Genomic DNA, 24209 nt, shown 5'->3' with positions numbered 1-24209 from the left:
TGTCCAAATGAAGGAACATCCAAATTCCCTTTGACATTTTGCTTCATCAGTAGTGACTTAGTGATGAGCAGTTCCTTTCCCAACACCCCAGGAAATTTCACCCGCCTGCTTGCAACTGTTTCTGCTTCCCTCTAAATTCCTCAGATATTTTGTGCTGAACAGAAACCTCTAAATATTTGTGGCTATTCTCGGAATACTTTTTTTCCTGGTGAAATATTTGATATCTGCATTTGGAATATTTCATTGAGCATTGTGTACAATAGGGTTTCTGTTCACAAATGATAGCTGGCATGCAATGGCATGTAGTATCTAATAGGGCTTAGTGCCATTTCATGTTTTATGCTTGCCAAAAGCATCCAAGCAAAAAAAATCAAGGTATTGCCAGCAAATCTGAAGCACTTACATTTCTAAAGTTTTTTTTGGGGGGGGGTGCGACATGTTACAAATGCACATTTCAAAACTGAAATTCACGTTCAAATTTTAAATGGCAGAATTTGGCAAATGCTGACTATTTTCACATATATAACTAACTTCTAGGTAAAGGTAAAGGGACCCCTGACCATTAGGTCCAGTCGTGACTGACTCTGGGGTTGTGGCTCTCATCTCACTTTACTGGCCAAGGAAGCCGGTGTACAGCTTCCTGGTCATGTGGCCAGCATGACTAAGCCACTTATGGTGAACCAGAGTAGTGCATGGAAATGCTGTTTACCTTCCCGCAGGAGCAGTACCTATTTATCTACTTGCACTTTGACGTGCTTTCAAACTGCTAGGTTGGCAGGAGCAGGGACCGAGCAACGGAAGCTCACCCCGTTGCGGGGATTTGAACCACCGACCTTCTGATCGGCAAGTCCTAGGCTCTGTGGTTTAACCCACAGTGCCACCCGCGTTCCGCATTTAACTTCTAGCTAGCTGCTATTTTCTGCTTCAAACTTAATGATAAGAGGTAATGATTTTGGGGACAAAAATAGACCAGGTACAGTTATTTGCAAGCTCTGCTTCAACATTTCCATAGGTATCTGGCCAGTTGCTGCAGGGGGGCAAACAATTCTAAACTAAATGGACCTTGGCTTGATCCAAGAAGGCAGTCCTTATGTTCTCATTGTTAATGTTTGAACACAGCTAGATCTATGAGCTCAGGGATATTACAACTCCATTAGTGAAATGATGTTGAGCTCTGATTCAAGCCTCATCGTGCTGCCATGCTAGAGAATAGGAAACTGTGAACTATATCATCAGTTATGACAGCTCGGTTTTTGCTGCAGATCCTCTGAGACGCTGCTCGTTTTTGTCATTCTTCGTTCAGTCCCGCATTGTTTGGTTTTGGAGATGATTATTCATTACTGCCTGAAGAACATTGAGTTGTAATTGCTTTTTTGCTTTTTAGCATGGGGGGTGTACAAATGTCACGGAAAATTACATGCCCTGAAATATATTCTGATTGTTCTCAGATCATGCCAGATACACTGCCTCTGCATGGAGGAAAGGCAGGTCTAGGGAGGTCAGAGTTGCTCTGCAGAACTTGTTGCTCTGCAGATGCTGTTGGACTCCAACTTCCAACAGCCCCGGCCAGAATGGCCAATGTTCAGCTACATATGATGGGAGTTGCTGCTCAGCAACTTCTGGAGGGCCACAGGTCCTCCACTACCTGCCCGCAGACTGTCTCACCAGAGTGGTGCATGCTCTAGTTATCTCCCGCTTGGACTACTGCAATGCGCTCTTCGTGGGACTGCTTTTGAAGGTGGTCTGGAAACTACAACTAATCCAGAATGCGGCAGCTAGACTGGTGACTGGGAGTGGCTGCTGAGACCACATAACACTGGTCCTGAAAGACCTACATTGGCTCCTAGTACGTTTCCGAGCAGTATTCAAAGTGTTGGTGCTGACCTTTAAAACCCTAAATGGCCTATTAATATCCTGACCTATAATACCAAGTAAAAATGCTTCTGGTTTTTTAATAAATGTATATTTCAACATCTTTTTCATCTCGTTATATATCATTTCCCAGAAGTTCTTTACTTTCTTACATTCCCACCACATATGATAAAATGTTCCTTCTTTTTCTTTACATTTCCAACAGTTATTATTTGTCTTATACATTTCCCCATATTTCTAGTCAATTTCCTGCTTCCAACAGGATCCTTCCAAAACAACCCCACTAGCGGGGCATAGAGGCAGGGCGAGCTGCAAGTTGGAAGAGACCTTCAGCGCCCCCTGCCTGCTGGAGGGTGAAAGGCTCTCAATTGTCCATGGTTCCCCTTGTTGCAGCAGCAGTGTTCCTCTTTGGATCACCAGAACAAAATGGTTCAAAGTGGAGCAGGACAGGTGCTGCTGGTGGTCTCTGCAAATCTGCTGGAGCAGCTGCCTGACAATGCTTCATGTTTGACGCACCACACTATATTCCCTCAAGCCCCATTTCAAAGGTACACGTCAAGCATTCTTAGGCACCCAATGTGGCATTTACCTTTAAAGAAGCGTATGCAAAGTTTTTGTGTTTTAAAGGATGAAAGGTCATCAGATCACCTTGTATTGTTGCAAAATTTCTAGCCTCCCTTTCCTTTACAAGGCTCCCCCCCCCACATCCAAACACTGTTACACCCCCCACCTTTAGGATGGGTTTCCCCCCCGACACGCTAATCTACACAATGTTCCACTGCAGGAACATTTGAATCAGTACCCTAATGGATGCTTCATTTAGCTATAATGATAGATCAGTTCTCCATGGAAAGCATTAAGTGTGCATAATGATTCTCTGCATGCAAGCATCTATTCGTATAAGTGACATTTTCACCTGGTTTGGCTTTTTTTCTGGCTAATGGCAGGAAATGCTGAACTTGGCAGATTTTCCTCTCTATGTATCTTTAAAATATACGTCTTCTCAAATCTGGAGATGGGCAGGTATTGTGTCCTTCATTGTTTGGCTGATAGTCCTCTGAGTTTGTCTGTAGATGTGGAATATTTTTGGGAGGCCTTGGTCTACTTCCTTATGCTTTGTTGTTATTGCTCTGATGAGTCAATGGTTGACTTGATCTTTGATGAGGCCTTGAATTTCCAAAGAATAAGAGCAACATTGCCACTGTCTTCTCGATCCCACTTGCCAGAGTAGACAGAAGAATGGGTGTGAATGCGAAAAACTTGGTTTACCTGGGCTGGAAAAATATCTGCCCTTCATTTCACCCTTCCTAGTGAGGGGGACAGGTCCACAGCAGGAAAATAAATAGCCATATGAGGACCAAGCTCAGGGGGAGAATTAGACCTGTCTGAAGAAATATTGGGATAAGGGCTCCTGCTGGAAAGAATGAAAGGGACAACACAAAGCAGATGGGGTTCCCGGGACATAAGTTTGTTTCCTTTCTGAAAGTGCATATGCCAAAATGATTTTGGCTACAGACCCTTTCCTGGCTGGCAATCTGGCACGGACAGATTTGATGAATTGCCTCCTAAATCTTTTTCCACTACTTTGTGGCCTCCTTGTAAGAGGAACATAGGAAGTTGCCCTCTACTGAGGGCTTATCCACATTTAAGTCTCACCCATGCTTTCCAGGGATGGTCCATGCTTTAAAGCTCTGTGTTTGAGCCCCCCACTGTTTTGTTTTGTTGTTCTAGAGCTTTCCCCGTGAAAACCTGCTCTTTAAAGCTGAATCGGAGCAAATATCAAACTGCAGGAAACCCAAATTGACATTTGCTCTGATTCAGCTTTAAAGAGTGGGTTTTTTGGGGGGAAACTTGGAGATTGGATATCTGCATTGAAGTGCAGGTCTCTGTCTGGAAAAAGCTAGGCAAATGGTAAGTATGGATAAGCCCTGAGTCAGACCATTGGTCCATCTTAGCTTAGCATTGTCCACACAGATTTGCAGCAGTTCTCCAGCCCCTCAAGGCAGCTCACGTGAAATAACACACAAATGCAAAATTCAAGTACAGCACAACTTATAAGAATTTGAGACAATGAAATCTTAACATTTGTAAGTGTTTCTGCCAAACAGAGGCCTATTCCCCACAAAACAAAGGTCACAGAAAGCAAAAGTAAATACTTTGGGAGCAGCTCCCAGGCAAGAAGAGTAGGCCAAGGCAGGTAGTTCCTGCAGTCTCTCTGCTGTTGTGATGCCACCAGGGGCAACATTCATCCCTTGATAGCCTTTTGACTTCCTCCCCCCAATCTCTCTTTTTAAAAAAATAATAATATTTATTCAAAATTTTAAAGGTTACAATAAAAAAGGAAAAAACAGAAATTTTAAAAAGACATAGAAAACATACAATCATTAAAAAAGCAAAAGAAAAAAGAAAAAAGAAACAAATCAAAGCTTTACATAACTTTCTTCCTTTACTTATTTCCTTGAACCTCCTCACACCTCCCATTTCTGTATTCTAATTTAAATTGTTGTTTCAGCAAATCCTTCTAACTTAATTTTTATCTTAATAATTTATTTTAACATACTGTATCTTTACATTCTCTCTTTCATCAATTCATTTTTACTTAATCCTTTAATGTCTTTTTACTAAAGCCACATTAATTCCTTTCTCAAACATCTTATCAACAAAATCCTTGATTTTGCCATATTTTTAAAAACCACTTTTACTTTTACTTTATCCAAACTTAACTCTCATCCAAACCTATATATCAATACTTGTTCTTAAGACATTTCCCTAAGGTCGAAAGAAAATTCCCTTCCACGAATTTCCCAATTCTCCTAAAAGTAAAACAAAAAGGTAAAAACAACAACAACAACAACAACCAAAACTTATATTATATACACTTTAAATTCCCATTTTTCATTCCACCCATACCCCCTTCCCGGTTTCAGTCCCCCCTCCCCCCAATCTCTGTTGTTTCCCTAGTGCCACAAAAAAACCTGACAACACTACCCAACTTTAGATTGCATGTTTCTCAGGGCAAGGCAGGGCCAGCCGACCCACGGGGCAAGGTGAGGCGACGACCTTGGGTAGCAGTCTCCACAGGGGCAGCAGTTCCAGCCTCCAAGGAATGCATTGCCCACGGCTGTCACTGTGGTAACAAGAACTGCTGTGCACTCCTTGGAATCCAGTTCTGCTGCCTCCTTGGCAGCCACTCTCCACAATGCCGCCACTAAAGCAGCCTCTTGGAGGACAGAAGGCACAGTTGGTCTCCTCCCCCCCTTTTCCCCGATGTAGATCTTTATTCCTGCCACATTCCTGATGTATGTCACGGTCTGGTTTACACCTGGTCAAAGTCCTGGCAGAGGACGTCGGGACCGGGTGCAAGACGGTGGGGTGGGAGCAGGAATGGGAGTCAAGAAGCCAGGAGTCTGGAAGCCAAGGGTCCGAGGGTCAGAGAGCTGGGAGTCAAGGAGTCAAGGGTCCGAGGGTCAGGAAACCAGGAGTCAAGATGCCAAACGCAGCAAGGCAGGATGCGTGTTACTGTGGCAAAGAGCCAAAGGGAAATCCTGACCTTATATCCCTTCCTGGCTCTTGCCACTAGGTTCTGTGAGTTACCAATTTGCCTCACCCGTGCAGCCGCACCTTGCCTCTTCAGAACAAACTTAGGAAAGCCCCAGTCCTGCAAAGCCCTACCAGTCACAGGGCCTGGCTCCTGCACGCACTCCTGACAATGTAGGTCTTCGCTCACCCCTTCTTCCTTGTTAGGGGTTGTGTGTGCCATTTTGTGATTCACCCCACGTTCCCAAATGCCGTGGGCTGGTCCTGGGGGGGCAAGGACTTATAAATAAACCATCCCTCACAAAGATCACACAAGTAAAAGTGCTGAAATGGTGGGAAATAACACAGCAAGGAGGATATTTCAGAGGGCCCCTGGATTCCCCACATGGAGGTGCAAATGAATCACCGAATCTGTTTTCCTTGAGCAGCCTCTCCTGGCGCTGCTGGAGAAAAAAAGCCAGGAGAGAGAGAATGGTTCTGGTAGGCAAGGCAACAGATTGATTGCTCTTAAAACAATAAATAACAAGCACTAATTGATGCCTTATCTTGCCTGAACTCCTGCAGCCATGGATAAGAATGCCAGCAAGAGTTGGAAACCAGGTTGTGCATACCCCCAGCATCCCATGTCACCGTTCTCGTTAAATTTATAGAAGTGGCGGGAGATGGGGAAAAGTCAATGAGATGGGGCAGTGTGTGAGTGATGCACAGTGATAGAGGATGGCAGAGGAGGGGAGGAGGGGAACTTAAGGAGAGAAAGAGAGAGAAAGAGAGAGAGAGAGAGAGAGAGAGAGAGAGAGAGAGAGAGAGAGAGAGAGAGAGAGAGAGAGAGAGAGACTGGAAGGTGATTATGTAGAATGCAGATAGGCATGAGCGGAGTGAAATCAGGTTCGGGTGGAGAAGTCAAAATGTAAATAATGCCTTGCCTGGGACAGCAATGGTTTGGAGAGTTAAGGAGGAAGGAGGCCAGGGGAGAAACTGAAAGGAGGAGACTAGAAGACTCCAAGGTTCACAGGAATTCATGAATTCTCGTTCTGCTTTAAATGTATGTTTTTGGGCTGAATGGCTCTTGAAATTGAGGGCTCCTTCAAATAGACTGTAAATTAGGGGACGTGGCCACAATTCCCTTGCAACTTGTCATTTTCACAACAGGCTTTTTGCCAGAGTCCTCTTTCCCTTCTCTGTTCGGAGTCTGGCACAAGCCATCTTGGGTTCCTGAGGTCCTTCTCAGCCTTTCAGGTTCCACACACACATGTCAGATGGGTGTGTGCATACACCGGGGTGGGGTGGGTGTGCACGACAGGGCACGGGGTGCAATGGGGGAAGGATTCCACCGTGTTACCCCAGCCCTTGCCGCCAACACAACCCCACTCCGGTTCCTCTGATGTCAGGGGAAGAGTGCCAGGCCAGGAGCTCTGGGGGGCTCTGCTGGGGCTGCCTCCTTTGCGCCCCCTCAAAATCTGCACCTGGGGTCATGGCTCCACCTTGCTCAAGGTCTTTTGAACTCTACCATTCTATGATCATACATGTTCTAAAATTATACAGCATAACTAAGACAACTAAGGCAAAAAACAATTGGTTGAAGCAGGTGCTGTCAAATGTATTTGAAATGAGCCTACCCACAGGCTGTATTTACATACATAAGTAACTTATTTTCAGTTTTATACCACTGACACTGGAATGACTTCACCCAAAGACTCCAGTGGGACTGTTAATTCCTTGGAACAGGACTCTTTTCTCCTCTTCTTATCTTATGTAAAGCTGTGTCTGTTAATGGTGGTTGAATGAATGAGAGAGATACTGGAATGAAATAATAGCCAACATAAGATCTGTTTTGAAATATCCAGTTTGGAAAGTCTCCTATTTTTCACCTTCCCCTTTCCTTTTCTTAATCTTATTAAGACGACGTTTTCCATATTATCACAATATTTATATATGGTTCGATATTTTACCTTCTCTGAATTTTGCAGTTCTGTTCTCCTTCCAAATAAATGAGTGCAAAAATATGTATATCAGGAGAAACTGTGCATATGAGTGATATTGGTGAAAATAACCTACAAAACTGCTTTATATTAGAAGAAATTGCTTGCAAAATTCAGAAATTCACACTGAAATGCTAATGAAATTTTGTGAGGATATTAAAATTAATAATCACATATTGGCACGAAAATGTGGAAGACTGAATTTAAGACTGGGAAATTGAAATTGACAGAACAGTCTACCCTTATCTCCAAAGAAAGGATGTATTCACAATTACATTACCAAGCATTACCAAGGAAATAAATGGATGTGCTTCAAGCTCAAAGGCAAGTCCTTAACAGGGAACCTATGAAGATCTGGAAGAAAATAGCCCCTCCCCTAATGCCATGCTTTTATTTGGGGAGCAGAGCCGCCTGCCATGATGAGAGCAGCCTGCAAGCTGTGTCACCACAAATCCTGTAGAGTCAAGAAAAGATTTAAGAGTTTAGGGCTTCCCAAGTGTGACTCAGTCAAAACAAATTCACATGGCTGGCTCACCTGACTGCATTCAGTTTTGTCCTCTGCTCTAAGGGCAAGTGGATCAGAAGGAAGAGGGGGGGAAGCAGGACCGTACAGTCCCACGGGATTCATTGGGGCAGCAGCCCAGTCAGATGGGCGACATATAAGTCATAAAAATATTATCATTATTATGAATATGGTTGACACTGTCTACAACCCACTCAGTCAAATGTCCTGGCACGATGCTTTGCAGCAGCTTGCAAAAACCCACCTTCAATCTTGGATTGATGAATTGTAGGGTCAGCAACCTGCTGAGATGTCATCAGAAGCCAGCCAGCTCATCAAGTCTCCACTTAAATGCTTGAGAAAATCTCAGGACAGGCAGCACTTATGCTCATAGAGGAGGGAGGGGAAGTGTCTGGAAAATATGCGTCGATCTCTAGAACGGTGCCGAAGCATGAAGGTTGTGTTGCTTGCCTTGAGACAGCTGGCATTCTGGGGTGATTTAACCCCATGCTTTGATTCCAGCTGAACTGAGATCTCTGTTTTAGTGTCAGTGGTTATTAAGATACCTCATCTTTGTGGTGAGTGTGAATATCTGGCTTAGAATATACTGGTGGCAGAAGACAACTTTGGAGATGGAAATCTTTTTATCCCACCTTTACTCCCATGACCTCAAGGTGATATATATCCTTCTGCTCCTCTCCATTTTATCCCCACAAGAACTCTGAGGTAGGTTAGGGTGACAGTGAGTGACTGGCCCAAGGTCACCCAGTGAGCTTCATGGCTGAATGGAGGAGTCGAACCCTGGTCTCCAAGGTCCTAGTCCAACACTCAAACCACTGCACCACACTGCCTTTCCCAGCTGATATGCAAAGGAAAGGCAAGCGAGAATTGTGCTGCTGCTCCCCACTCAAGAAGCTGTTTAGAGCCCTTTTCTTTGGGAAAAGGAAGATCACTTCACAGGCCTTGGGGTAGAGCAGCCACTTAGGCATTGTAATATCAAAAGAGACATAGATTTGCATAGAATTTGTATATGGTGGTTTATATTTTTAGGCGCACATTTAGAAATAATTAGTATAATGGAAACAGAAACACAATAAATATCAACACAGTGGGTAATACTGCTACCAACTGATGTAGATACCTGCTATTCAGGTGTGAATTTTGGGTGGGTAACTTCAAGGCCCTGCTCTCCTTTGGGTTCTTTACCTTTAAAATGGACAGACTTGGACTAGAATGTCCTTCAGACAGAGGACTGTCCCCTTGGTAAAGAAGGACACATGACCGCACTATCTTGGGGCATCCTCAGATTATTTGCAAAAGGGTCTTGGCTTCATGGGCAACTTTCTGCTTTGTCAGCACTAACATCCACTAGGCAGATTTTGCTTAGTCTGAAAAGGCTAAAAGCAGCGTGGAAAAGAGTCATGCACTGTTTTCAATCTACCCATTGCCTGAGGCTGAGTGTAGTAAACAACTATCTCATGCACAGATTTAGGCCTGGGCATTAAGATCACTTAGGGATCCCTGCCCCACTCCAGCCCAAAGTATCACATAGCAGAGCTTACTTGGCAAGCCTCCATCCTTTCAGGAATGAGATGTTACTCCAGAGCAGGGCTTTTGAACCAGTGGCCGTCCAGATTTTTCTTGGACTCCCAACTCCCTTTAGTCAACATGGGCTATGATCAGGGATGGTGAGAATTCAGCAAGATCTGGCAGGCCAGTACTGAAGCCTGTGACATCATCTCACATTGTCAAATGGAAGGTGCGCTTGCAAGGGAAGAACTTGGCAAAATATTGTTATGGCAACGTAATATTGTGCATGTCTTCTCAAATGTAAGTCCAATTGTGTTCAATGACTTCATACTCCTAGGTAAGTATGTGTATGCTTCAGTACCCATTTATCTGGGAGTAAGCTCTGTTAAGGGACGCGGGTGGCGCTGTGGGTTAAACCACAGAGCCTAGGGTTTGCCGATCAGAAGGTCGGTGGTTTGAATCCCTGCGACGGGGTGAGCTCCTGTTGCTCGGTCCCTGCTCCTACCAACCTAGCAGTTCAAAAGCATGTCAAAGAACAAGTAGATAAATAGGTACCACTCTGGCGGGAAGGTAAACGGCGTTTCCGTGCGCTGCTCTGGTTCGCCAGAAGCGGCTTAGTCATGCTGGCCACATGATCCGGAAGCTGTACGCCGGCTCCCTTGGCCAATAAAGCGAGATGAGCGCCACAACCCCAGAGTCGGCCACGACTGGACCTAATGGTCAGGGGTCCCTTTACCTTTATCTTTAAGCTCTGTTAAACACAATGGGGCTTTCTCCTAATGAGCATATTGGTTTGTATTCATAATCTTCTGACTTCTCCTAAAAGTCAAACCGTTCATATCCATTTATATAATGATTTTATCCTGCATTTTCCCCATCACAATTTTTTCATTGTACTTGAAGACTGAAAATATTTTTAGATCACTTCCACTAATGAGACGATGAATTCAAACTGTCTCTTATTTAGCCATTCATCTTTGTCTTATCAACCATTTCCCCCCACCCGCAAAAAAATTAGAGGCATAATTGCTTCTGTGCAAGAGCTGCTTACTGCACAGGCAACCACCAAACTTTAAAACCATAATAATTCCAATTTTCTTGAAAGTCTGGCCTCCCCATTAAGCTCTAAAAGCATTATTTAGTTTCGTTGCATTTCCACCTCCCCAGCCTTATAAAATGAAATTGATCATATAAGGCTGTTTGTTTTAAATGCGGTATTCACAACGCAAATTATTATGAAGTTATTATCCTAGAAACAAATGGCTTGGAAATGTGTTCCATATCATTCATTTAAATTTTATGGGTTGTTGAAATAAATATGTAAATTGCCTTATAATTCCCCGGCTCATGACATCGTGGGTGACGGATGCTCGCTATGCACTTGAGAATTAATGTGTGTACACCCACATATATATCCTAGCAATGCTACCCACAACCATTATTTATGGAGCTCTGCTATTCTCTTTCAAGATACTGGCTGGAAGATGCCTGCCACTGTGCTGTCTTTATTACTTACTGCCCCGGCATTGCTTCCTTGCTATTAATGAAATTGATAGTCATATGAGGACCTATTATTAAGTGTGAAAATGAGCTCTGTCTAGAAACAAATGTGGCAAAGGGAGAGGATCTTGGCAGGACTAGTCAATAGCGGCTTCTTGGAGCTATTGACACTGGCTGAGGTTTGGTATCCAATCATATTCTCATTCCATGTATAGATCCATAGAGTCTGAGACCCCATCTGCACTATAAAGCAGTATGATAAACAGCTGTGGCTCTCCCCCCTGCATTATGAAGACTGTTGTTATGTATTCAGTGGTCTGTGTTTGCCTGAGCTTGAGTCTAGACTAAGGATTCTGAGCCCCTGTGTTGTGATTCGATACATGATATCCAACAATTCAGGATTTGGGCCTCTGTCATTGGCCCTTAAACTCTGAGTTACGATTCGCAGCTTGGAAGTTTAGACAGCCAATCACGTTGGGAGTGGGGGTGGCACAGAGCTTCGGAAATGTAAATAAGCAGTTGCTTTGCCCCTGTTGTCCAGTTCTGTTAGTTCAATAAAGGGTCTTGCTGTTATCACTGTGTCTTGCCTCGTGGGAACCCACCTACACATCAACAGTAGTTTGTTATTGGTTCAGAAAGTTGTTCGGAGACCCTCATTTCCCTTCTCAGAGGGACAATTCCCAGAGTTCCTTAGGAAGAAGAACTGAGTGTTAAGGTCCAGCAAAACATTGTCTGCTGGACTTCCTGAACATTATTACCCACCTCTGGAGAGCTTAGGTGTGGTACTGGAAGCAGCAGTGGCCATCAGTACTGGTATGATCTGCAATGGGAAGCTAGAAGGCATTTTAGATTTCCCACAATGTCCTGCCATAGGCCACGCTCACAGCATACACTGAAAGCACTATGATACCACATTAACATAATGTTTCTCTGATGAAAATAGGGACGTCCTGTTCCATACTGATAATTTTACTCTTTATACCCCACACATCTTATTGGGTTGCCCCAGAACCTCTGGGCAGCCTCCAACATATATAAAAGCACAATAAAACATTTTTAAAAAACCCTTCCCTATACAGGTTTGCTTTCAGATGGCTTGGGGTTCAGCTAACTCCATACCCTCCAAGATTCCTCCAAGGAAAATAGGGACGTCCTAAGGAATAGCATGACATTCCAGGATCAAATCAGAAACTGGGACAGCTTCTCTAAATCAGTGACACCCCTGGAAAATAAGGACACTTGGAGGGTCTGCATTAGACCGTCATGGCTTCTCCCAAAGAATTCTGGGAGCTGTAGTTTGCTAATGGTGCTCAGCGTTATTAGGAAACCCCTATTCCTCCCGCTGGGACGCGGGTGGCGCTGTGGGTAAAACGTCAGTGCCTAGTACTTGCTAATCGTAAGGTCGGCGGTTCGAATCCCCGCGGCGGGGTGAGTTCCCGTCGTTCGGTCCCAGCTCCTGCCCACCTAGCAGTTCGAAAGCACCCCTAAGTGCAAGTAGATAAATAGGTACCGCTTTATAGTGGGAAGGTAAACGGCGTTTCCATGTGCGGCACTGGTGCTGGCTTGCCAGTTGCAGCTTTATCACGCTGGCCACGTGACCTGGAAGTATCTTCGGATGGCGCCGGCTCCCGGCCTCTTGAGCGAGATGAGTGCGCAACCCTAGAGTCGGACACGACTGGCCCATACGGGCAGGGGTACCTTTACCTTTACCTATTCCTCCCACAGAGCTGCAATTCCCAGAGTGCCTTGGGAAGAAGAACTGAGTATTAGACCACTCTAGGAATTGTAGTTTTGTGTGTGGAATAGCAGATACTCTAGGGACTTCCCCCAAAGGCTAATCATAGCTGATGGTACCAATAGCCACGCCTGACAAACAAGCCAACATTTTCTGTGAGGTTCAGGTAGGGTTTCACCTGAAATTTCACTTGAGGTAGAATTTGGGCAGCAACTCTGCATGTTTTCTTGTTGCCTTTCTTGCTGCAACTTAGAGATCAGTCTATTGCAGAAAATAATGCCCCCTGGTCCTACTTGATCAAGGCCAGATTAAGACCTTTAGAGGCCCTCAGCACTTAAAAGATTTTGGTGCCCCCCATCTATCTTATTCAAAATATAAGCAATAATAAACCGTAAAATAAAATCATATTTTTCAAAATGAAACAAAACCTACAGCAAGATGGAAAATAATGTTGTTGGTTTGTTTTTGTTTTTGGTATACTTCTACTTTATGTATATTTGGTGGAAAAATCTCTTACTTTTTCTAACTGCAAAGTCTTTGATCAAATCCTTACAACTAGTCTTACATAACACGTCTGCTTCTATACTTAGTATAGAGAAGGCATCCAGGCTTCCTTGGTTCATAGTTTTATGAAGATTTTATGAAGATTACCCACTCTGAGACCCCACAACTAATTCTCCCCTGGCCTCCTCTCTGGCCCAAGTAGGACCAATTCAGCCAGCTAGCCCTGGGGGTTATCTAATGCTTATTTCCCCTAAATTGATTTCTAAATTTTGAATTTTATTGTTATGTTTTTATACTGTATTTTATGCTGCTTTTACAATTAAGTGTTTTAAATTTGTTGTTAGCCGCCCTGAGCCCGGTTTTTGAACCAGGAAGGGCGGGGTATAAATAAAAAATTATTATTATTATTATTATTATTAGTAGTAGTAGTAGTAGTTGTTGTTGTTGTTCTGTTGGGTTTTTAAAATATACAGTGGTACCTCGCAAGACGAAAGAGTTTTTCGTTTTTTGAGTTGCTTCGCAAGACGATTTTCCCTATGGGCTTGCTTTGCAAGATGAAAACGTCTTGCGAGTTTGTTTCCTTTTTTCTTAAAACCGCTTGAAGAGGTGCAGTTGCGACTGACCGTGCTTCACAAGACAAAAAACCGTGCAAGACGAAAAGACTCATGGAACGAATTAATTTCGTCTTGCGAGGCACCACTGTACTTCAACTGAGAAAATGAACGCTCAGCTTGAGCAATTTGTGACCATTAATGTTAAAAATCTGGCAATGGAAAAATTCTATTGTGCCCCCCTGAACTTGATGCCCTAAGAACATTCTTATTTAATCCAGCCCTGTTCTTGATATCAAAACTTGATGCACTTCAGCCTGTTCAATATTTCTCTCATTTTCCTTAACCATCAATTTTGTTTCCTCTCCCTTCTCAGAGGAGATGGATCCATCCCCTGCGGTGCGTTCCGAATATCTGGTCTCAGGGATTCGAACTCCTCCCGTCCGAAGGAACAGCAAGCTAGCCACGTTGGGCAGGATCTTCAAGCCATGGAAATGGAGGAAAAAGAAAAACGAGAAACTAAAACAGACGTCAGCAGGTAAGTGGGGGAAATATATTTATTTTTACTTTGGCCAGGAACATGTATTATGGCAAAAAAGAGGCAGGATTTGCTTGTCTTAAGATCACATTTGTAAAGCATAAGCTGGACCGTGCATAGTCAAGTGCAGAAAAAGCAGAGAAATGTTTCGTAGATCGCAAAACATGGCTTTTGGAGAATATCAGTTTTTATTATTTTAAAAGAAAGTTTCAACCCCCCATGATAGCAGGGATAGGCTTGAAATTCTGTAGGTAGTCCCTGAAGAAAGCACAGGAGCTTGGCTGTTCAGGGTGATTTCAGGTGGTCATGGGAAGGGTTTAACATGCTTCCTAGGGACGTGGGTGGCGCTGTGGTCTAAACTACTGAGCCTCTTGGGCTTGCTGATCGGAAGGTTGGCGGTTCGAATCCCCACAATGGAGTGAGCTCCCATTGTTCTGTCCCAGCTCCTTCCAACCTAGCAGTTCGAAAGCACACCAGTGCAAGTAGATAAATAGGTACCGCTGCAGTGGGAAGGTAAACGGTGTTTCCATGCACTCTGGCACTTGTCACAGTCCTTTGTGCACCAGTAGTGGTTTAGTCATGCTGGCCACATGACCCGGAAAACTGTGGACAAACGCCAGCTCCATTGGCCTGAAAGTCGCCATTGACTGGATTAACCGTCCAGGGGTCCTTTACCTTTACCTTTTACCTTAACATGCCCTGTGTAGTTCTGAGTCTCCACAGACCAGGAGAAACGGAATAAATTAAGCAAAAAACATTGATAATGTAAATATTTACTTGCTGCAGATTCCAGACTTCCTTCCTAAAGATTTTCTTTTTTCTTTTTCTTTCTTCAAAGTTTATCGCAGAGCCATGAAGGCCCTGGTTATAAAAGTTTAAGGCTGATTGCATGCACTGTTTGGCAGGAAAAATCTCACCTCATGATGGCTTTTTCTAGTCACCCCCTCTGGTTAAGGCATGAGGGGTATGGGGGGGCAGAACGGGGGAATCCACACTTATACACCTTCTGTAGTGGAACCCCAGTGTAAGTGGCTCCCACAAGGAAGCTACAGAAAGGATGTGGTTGGTCAGGGGCACCATGGATTCAGAAAGGTTGAGAACCACTGTTTTTATGGGTACTGATTCCCCCCCTCAAAGTCGGGGGCCCTTGCCCAGGAATGCAAACGAAGGCCTTCACAGGTATCATGAAAAAACAAAAAAAAATCACTTTAAATATATACCAGGTATAATTTATCTTTCTGGCTTAGATTTCTGTTCTTTTAGAAATGCTGTATCTCTCACTAGCCCTTTGGTTAAAAGAAGGGGCAGATACTTCAATAAATAATAAGTGAGTAACCTTGTGGTCAGAAATAGCATTTTACTGCAAAAAGTGTTTGTGGGGAGTGAGGACGAAGAAAGTCACGATGCTCAGTAAGGCTTAAAGGCCAAGGATTAAGGATTCAGTTGCAAAACAAGAAAAAAAAAAGAATTAAAACTTCTGTATTTTAGGATTATTTAAAAGTGGTTTTGAATACCTCATATTAACACAGGAGAACTCATAGCTTATTTAGTAGCTAGACCTAATGATTGGTTTATAATGACAGTGACTCATTGCAGAACCAGTGAGTTGGCCAGAAATATTGACAGCCCTGAGGAATGCAACCACATATGGTCTAAAATATGGAGGTGGGGTTTTTGCCCCCTCCCTCAATATCCCTGCTGCTTGTTATCCCTTTTCAACAGAGCTGAAAAACGGGCTTTAATAAGCGTTGCTAGGCCTTGCCTAGCTGAAAGGAAACAAAGGTTAGGAATTCTTACAAGCAGTTACTGGAGTAGTCAAGCTGTTATTATGCGGCTCCACAGCAAGCTATGAGCCAAATTGAGCTTTTCCTGCTTGCATTTAGCTCCTCGTTGAACTTTTCTCAGCAAGACTTGTGGTTCCATCCAGCTGTGTGTCTTTTCCTTGTTCTTTCCATTAGGAAATGCAAAGGCCATGCTGTCAGGATGTGGAAAGGCTAGTGGGATCCACTCTGGTTTGGGTCCCCCCCCTCATAGTAAATAATAATAATAATAATAATAATAATAATAATAATAATAATAATAATTTATTATTTATACCCTGCCCATCTGGCAGGGTTTCCCCAGCCACTCTGGGCAGCTTCCAACAAAACACTAAAATACAATAACCCATTAAACATTAAAAGCTTCCCTAAACAGGGAATATTGTAGAATTCTTTCCCAAAAAAACATCCTGGAAGGGTTGGGTTTCCCCCTTTTGGTCAGCGGGGGGTGGGGGGTGATGCTAGGGGAATTATTTATGTCCTGGCATTGCAAAACTAACTTTAGCACAGTACAGTCTTATCTTTGATCTCAAATGCCTTGGCTCCCGAACAAATCAGCTCCCGAATGTTCAAAACCCGGAAGTGAGTGTTCTGGTTTTTGAATGTTATTTTGGAACCTGAATGTCCCACACGGGTTACACGGCTTCCAATTGGCTGCAGGAACTTCCTGCAGCCAATCAGAAGCCCCACTTTTGGTTTCCAAACATTTTGGAAGTTGAACAGAACAGGTTCTGTTTGATTTCCAAGGTACAACTGTACTATTATTCTAGAAAAAAAAGGTGCCGGAACTCACCATGAATGCCCACTTGAGAGGTGCCAGAACTGAGTCCAGTGAGTTCCAGCTGAAAAAAAGGCCCGGCTTTAGCATAAACATTACCTTGCTTGATAAGATCAGAATTCCATCTAGCCTGGCAGTCTGTCTCAACTGTCTAGAATCATGGACATCTAGGGAAGCTGAATGTTGGAAGGTTCAGGACAGACCAAAAAAGTATTTATTCAAAGTGTACATAGCTTAACTACAAAATTCATTACCACAGGGAGAAGTGATAGCCACCAGTTTGGATGGCTTGAATGGAGGGTTGGACAAATTCATAGAAGGGTGGGGCTAGTTACTAACCATGGTGCCTCAACTGTTGGAGACAGAATACTTCTGAATACCAGTTGTTGGGAAACAACTACAGGAGGGGAGAATGTTCTTACACTTGGTTCCTGCTTGCAGGTTTTCCATAGGTATCTGGTTGTCCCCTGTGAGAAAAAGATGTTGGACTACATGGGCTGTTGGCCTGATCCAGCAAAGCTTTTATTATGTTTTAGAAACCTGCTTATGGAGCGAAATGAGGTTATTTGTCCTCAGTTTGTCTCTAACATCAGACATTCAGCTCTGAGCAACACCCGGTCCCCTCCAACAGAGTATGGTCTGCTGGACATCATCTACAGTGGGAAACTATGATGCAAATGCCATTTTGGACTTCCTACAATTCTCTGACGTAGTATTATTCCATAGTATCACAGGATCTAAGCCTTTCTTGCTATGTCTTTTGCTCCGGGGTTGGGGGGAGAGTTGGACTAGGGAACTTGCCCAAGTCTTTGAGTCATGATTCGAAGCTTGTGAGATGCTGGGAGGAGAGATGGGACTTTCTGTGAAGGCAGAAGCCACTTTACACTGTGTGTCTGTGCGATCCTATAAGCTAGTGTGGTGTAGTCGACAGAGGGCTGGATCTGAAGACTTTGGAATCCCCATTCCACCATGAGGTCATTGGTTGACTTCAGAATTATCCCCCATGTCCATTTGCCCTAAAGAACTTGGAAGAAGGGTGGGATACAAAAGTTAAGAATGCGTAAGGCAGTCTGATCAATGGGAGGTGGGAAGGGTGAGAAAGAGAGACACTGCGTTTAACCTCTCACTTGCTGTGTCATCCTTCAAGCGTGACATCCGTCACCCATTCATGCAGGCTTCTTGTGTTCTTCATTTCCACGGTCTGTCTGCTCTGATGTTCCATGTTGACCATGCTCACCCCACACCACCCCTTTTTGCAGTGTTAGAGAAGAAGACAACCACAAGGCAAGGTCGGGACGAACTTATTAAGAAAGGCCTGCTGGAAATTATGGAACAAGGCAAGTGAAAACAATCTTTGTATTTTTATTCCCCCCACTCCTTGCCATAGGAAACTGGAAGGGACCTCACTGTTTAAAACAAACAACTCAATTATTTTAGATAGGTATTTTAGCACTCAGGGAGAACAATGATGGGGGTCTAGACTAATGCCTCCCCCCCAGTGTTTTCCTTCTGTCTGTAGTGAAGGCATCTGTATAGATTGTATAGGTGATTTTCAGCTTGGAAGACATTTTGCCATGTAAACATTATATCAAAATAACAACAACACCACATTTTGTTTCTGTAAAACCCACATGCAACACACATACATGCTGAGAAACCATCCTCCAATTTCTGTGACATTTCTGAAGTCCCTCCAGATGTTATATTTTTTAAAACACCTGCAGCCCATCTTTCCTTCCAGGAGCACAAAGTGATGTACATGGTCCTTCCCCTACCCATTTTATCCTCACAATACCCCTGTGACGCACATTAGACTGAGAGGAAACGACTCACCCAAAGTCACTCACTGAACCTCATGGCTGGGTGAAGATTCGAAGCCTGGTTTCCCAAGTCTTAGTCCAACACTCTAACCACTACACCACCCTGATTCTAACTCCCATCAGCTGTAGCTAACATGGCCAATGGCCTTAGATGATGGAAGCTGTTGTCCAGCAACATCTGGAGCGCCACAGGTTCCCCAACCGTGCCTTACTCTAATGGTTAACCCATTTCTCGTTCAATATTTAAAACAAACAGAGGCAAGGAAACTCGTGCATCATTTTTTAGCCAATAATTTCTGTACCTCTGCTCTGTCATTGGCATGGCTTGCGTGGTTACACCATTGACTCCATCACACATTTGCCTTCTCCTCTATTCCACTTTCCTCTTCTCTTCCAAACATCTCTGGAGAAGAGAAGAGCAAGAACTGGGGTGTTGTTTTTTGTTTCATTCTCGTCTTTGCCATGGTCCTATGTTGCCAAAGAAAGCTTCGAGTGAGCAAATTTACAACACAACACCGTCTGTCTAGGCAGGAGAGTTTGAATAATGGGACGCCAAGAGCAATCTAGCATGATCCATGTTCTTCCTTCCCAACACGATGGATGCCTTGAGTCTCGGGGGGGGGGGGGGTACTTTACAGTTTTAGTAACACATGCTGTTTATTAACCTCTGTTTAAAATTCACCCACAATGTCTTTTTAAAGAACTGTCCATAAGCCTGTTCCTAGATAAGCGGCAGTTACATCCTCATCTTTTGCAATTAAGCACTGTTTTAATGCAAGGGCTTGCGGTTGTCAGATCTGCATTATTACGCTCAGCAAAGTGCATTAAATCTTGGAAGGCGCTGGAGCGTCTGTTGTACCAGAGGAACGCCACAGTTACTAAAAGTGGAATCATAGAACTGTAGAGCTGGAAGGGACCTCAAGGGTCATCTAGTCCAACCCCCTGCAATGCAGAAATCACAAGCCCAGTGTAAAATGCATTACTGTTACATTATCTTATTGCACCGAAAACACAAAATCCTACCACCATACGTAGTATATGACAACTTCCAGTTGTGTTTGCAGGAATTTCTGAGATGATCTGTGCAAAGTGTTTCAAGCACTTTAAAGTATGACATAAATGCAGATATGATTATAGCTTCAAAATGGAAAATTGGAGGTAACTGCACTGAAGTATGAACAATAATTATCAGATCTGTAGGTTTCCTTAACAGACACCCGAAAGGGGTCTCAATAAACTGAACAGTTTTGTTGCGGAGTTGCGATCAGCTCCTGCAAATTTATAGCGTGTAGGATCAGGCATCCAGTGAAGAGCTGAGAATACAAAAAGCTTCAGATATCGTTACATAAACATTACAGTCTTCTCAGCTTTGAAGCTGTTTAAATACATTTAAAAGTATACAGAAACATAGTTGATTAAAGGACGTTGTGCTGAAGTATCAAAATGTTTGTGCCCAAATTGGATCCCCTTGGGGGTGTTTCTGATGCTTCCTTTTCCTCCTGGCTTCATGCACAAAAATGACCAGATAATATCTAGAAATGCAGTAAAAAGTCAAGCTTTGGAGAGATTTTGGGTGACTTTTTTTTTAGCTCTTAACTGAGTAATGCCCACAGCTAGAAGCAGTGGGAAGACAATGCAGGGATGGAACTTAACAGAAGGAGAGAAGCTAAGAGAGGGAAGAGGGAATGAAGAATGGGTTGTTCTATTGTAATAATGTGAAAACCCTAATAAATTATAGGTTGAGAGAGAGAGAGAGAGAAAGAGAGAGAGAGATGCATCTAATCCAATGTGAAGCACCTGAAATCCAACTGCAGAGTTGAGCATGTCCTAGGAAATGCTGTGTATCAGGTATCAGGGGCGGTGTTGGCGGAAACAGGGTGAAGCAACTGGCTTCAGGCAGCACTAAGATGTGGGGCATATAGAGGAAGAGAGGAATTATCATCTCCATGTGGGTTGGATGGAAGGTAGAGAAACTCTGGTATCAAAATGTATTGGGCTGGCTCTGGAAGGGAGAGCACTATACTTTGAGTTCCAGAAGCTAAACTAGAACACAGTCCCATCAACCAGAGATCCTTTGCTAGGCTCAGGGGGATCTCTAGAATCCAACTAGCCCTTCTTGTGCATCTCCTCCCTGTCCCTGTCCACCGTAATGAATCCCCACCCCTCTTTGTCCATCTCTTTTTCTCTCAGTGGATGCTTTGTTTGAAGAATAAGCTACTTGCAAGTTCTGCCTCTGTCATTTTTTGCTTGTTCTTTCTGTGTGGCTCCCGTGTCCTCTCCTTCACCTCTCCTTAAATTTCCCTGTTTTGCCATGTCCGGGGACCTGTTTCCCCTTCGCTTACTTGACCTGTACTTCAGGAGTGGCTAGCCAGCCTTTTTTTTTTTTTGGCTTAAAGGCTGCATTCTTTGTTTGAATAATGCATATGGGCATGGTCCAAACAGTTGAGGCCACTCCACACTAACTCTCTCATGGAGGGGTATCTCTGGCTGCTAGCCACAACATCAGTTGATGCGAACTGCGGGTGGAGGACATGTTATTGCATTCGGCTTCTGCTTGGGGGCTTCCTATAGACATCTGGCTGGCCACTGTGAGAAAAAGGATGTTGGACTAGATGGGCCGATGGGAGACAAAGAGGCATACCAACAAACGAACGTGTTTGCCTTATACCAACAAACGAACAGAGGCATACCAACAAACGAAAGAGGCATACCAACAAACAAACGTGTTATGCATTATATCTTGCACTGCCCCTTATATTATGATGCAAGAGAAAGAATTTTAGCACCTATAATGACAAATTCCCCTGGCCAAAACCCCTCTGACATGATTTTATATCTCCTCGCAGACACAGATAAGTATGTGACCTGGCGTGTAGCACTCTTTGCAACTGCCGCTAGGAAAATTAGAGCAAATTATATAGCCAAGGTAGCCATCAGCTGTAAAGGAGATGAATTTATTTGACCCTATTTACATCAAGCTATATTTTATCCTTATCACCAAACTCCGAATATAATTGCACACTGTATTAATTAACATCATTTTTTAAATATATTAGTGGCCATGTGATAATTTTAGCTTATAAATTTTATTGTTTAATGTCTTAATTTGTAGATTAAGGTACTTTTATACCTCTGTGTAATGTCTTGATAACATAAATGTTTTAAGTTTTTTGTAGCAATCCAGCATATTTTCTTTTAGTTGTTGAAGGATTCTGTGTACATTGCGGCAGTCTTTGGCTATGTGCAATAAAGCTGACTGACTGACTGACTAGATGGGCCACTGGCCTGATCCTGCAGGGTTCTTATATTCTTATATTCCCTGTCTCTCACACACCACACACTCATGCACATGCATGAGTTCACATGCATACAGACCACAGATACAGCTCTCCTTCCCTTGCTCCCTGTCTCGCTCTTTCTCTCACTTACACACATCCAGGAGTGGCTGTTGCCCTTGACCTCCCAGCAGTAACATCCCTGTTACTTACCAGAAGGGGGAGACAACGGAAGGATGGACTCTGCTAATGCGTCTGCATGGCCTCCAGCTCTCTCTTCGTAAGCCAGGAGGGCGCACTGCGCTGCGCATCTTCACTCACTTCTCCTGCATGCACCTGACACCACACATACTGCTAACAGTGACTAGCAATAGGTTTTAGGCAGGGGTCTTCTCTAGCCATACCTGGAGATGGGAATCTGAGGCCTTCTGCATGCAGAGCAGATACTGTATTCTGAGCTACAGCTCTGCTCACCTCCTGCACCACCAAAGCTAAGGTAAAGGTAAAGGGACCCCTGACCATTAGGTCCAGTCGTGACTGACTCTGAGGTTGCGGTGCTTATCTCGCTTTACTGGCCAAGGGAGCCGGAGTACAGCTTCCGGGTCATGTGGCCAACATGACTAAGCCGCTTCTGGTGAACCAGAGCAGTGCACGGAAACACCGTTTACCTTCCCGCTGGAGCGGTACCTATTTATCTACTTGCACTTTGACATGCTTTCGAACTGCTAGGTGGGCAGGAGCAGGGAGCGAGCAACGGGAGCTCACCCCGTCGCGGGGATTCGAACCACTGACCTTCTGATCGGCAAGTCCTAGGCTCTGTGGTTTAACCCAGAGCGCCACCCGTGTCTCACCACCAACGCTGCTCGCCTTCAAAACCCATGCCACTGCTTTCCTTGTAAACACCACAGGACCACTTTCCTCTTATGGCTCCTCAGAATACAAAGTAAACGCTGATGGGGATTCCTCCCCTCCCCACATTTCTGCAGCTTGTCTCTGCTACAAAAGTGTAGGGTGTCACCCAAATGACCAGATTTTATAGTGCACAAGAAAGGAAAGACAAAAGACACGGGCAGCAAACAATGCGGGTGGCAGTTAATATGCCAATGACTATGTATGGGCTGGCTTCACAATGAGTTGAAACGTAGGCAATGAACTCCCTTCTCTCCCTCCTCGCAGCGTATCATAGCAACTGTGCTGCTGCAAAGGCTATTTTAAGAACAGTAACTTTTCTCCGAACGTGATTACGAGGCAGAGTGGGCGAGCTCAGCCTATAAAAATGTTGCACTGGGAGCTCTGCAGCATGCAGACTAGGTTTCCCCATGTCCTCAGATTGCGAGCAGTGTGAAATGCTGGGTCTGAGTGCCCTTGATGAAACGGGGGGGGGGGGGGGTTGAGTTGAGCTCCATAGAAACTCCTTTCAATCACCACTCCAGAAACTTGTAATGAAATAGTAACAAGGATAAGCCGGTCTTGTCATCAGCTTCTGGTGAAGGGTGTCTCAAATGGAGGGATGTGAATTCTCTGGCCGGAGATCATTCCAGGTTCCTCACCCATGTTCCTCTTCCAGTAATTGCTTTGGTTTGGATTATAGTGCTGAGCCTATTATTTCTGAGGCAGGGAGGTTGAAGGAAGACCAGTCTCAGTAAGGAAAACATGGCAACGCTCTGGCTTGGAGCAAAAAATAATGAAGGATTCTCAACCCTCAGTATATTGTTTACACTGGCCTAATGGTTTCCTCCACCACCCCTATCTTCTGAATTATTTGGGATCCTATCATGTTAGATCAACACACAGTAAAGGTGATTTTTAAAAATGTGACTCCCATGTAAGCTTGCGCATGGGAAACACAGGTATTGAAAACAGAAGTATATATATTTCTTTCTGTTTTCTGAAAATGGATCCCGGCTGGGTTTATTTTTTCCTTTTTAAAAGAAAAATCAAATTGTGTACACATTTTATGTAATTTAAATTATACATAGGAAAATGTCAGTGGCTGACTTGAATGAATACTATAGACCTGCTCTCACATCAAAACAGCATATATCTTCATAGGTTAGGTTTTTTTTCTCCATGGCTTCACATTTTACAGTTTTTGGAGGGAACACTCTTCTTTGAGTTTGCAATACATGTGTCATGTCTGACAATCACATACATTGAGAGTTTTTTGTTTTTGTTTTATTAAAAAACAAAATTTCCAGAGAAATGGCCTACATTGGTCTCTTGTAGCAAAACAACAAAGGGTATTGTGACAATTTAAAGACCAACACA

At 43.8% G+C, this 24209-nt stretch overlaps 1 protein-coding gene and 1 long non-coding RNA gene across 5 annotated transcripts in view; one reads left to right on the top strand and one right to left on the bottom strand.

Annotated features, from left to right (window-relative positions):
* PHACTR3 (phosphatase and actin regulator 3) overlaps positions 1 to 24209 on the top strand; it is a 204354-nt gene that overhangs the window by 77453 nt on the left and 102692 nt on the right. For 2 of the 4 annotated variants that reach the window (XM_081916952.1, XM_081916950.1), the window contains exons 2-3: positions 14087 to 14248; positions 18106 to 18183. In XM_081916952.1, the coding sequence (XP_081773078.1) occupies positions 14087 to 14248; positions 18106 to 18183 (240 nt within the window). The remainder of the gene's footprint in view (positions 1 to 14086; positions 14249 to 18105; positions 18184 to 24209) is intronic. The other 2 variants (XM_081916951.1, XM_081916953.1) reach the window with 1 other exon arrangement.
* The window catches only part of LOC309373195, a 336584-nt gene that overhangs the window by 210178 nt on the left and 102197 nt on the right, over positions 1 to 24209 (bottom strand). The gene's annotated exons all lie outside the window — the stretch shown is intronic.

Source organism: Podarcis melisellensis (assembly GCF_964234715.1).
Source record: "Podarcis melisellensis genome assembly, chromosome: 6".
Classification (NCBI taxonomy): Eukaryota; Metazoa; Chordata; class Lepidosauria; order Squamata; family Lacertidae; genus Podarcis; species Podarcis melisellensis.
The sequence above is the reverse complement of the archived record's forward strand: the minus strand, read 5'-3'. Positions and strand labels throughout refer to the sequence as shown.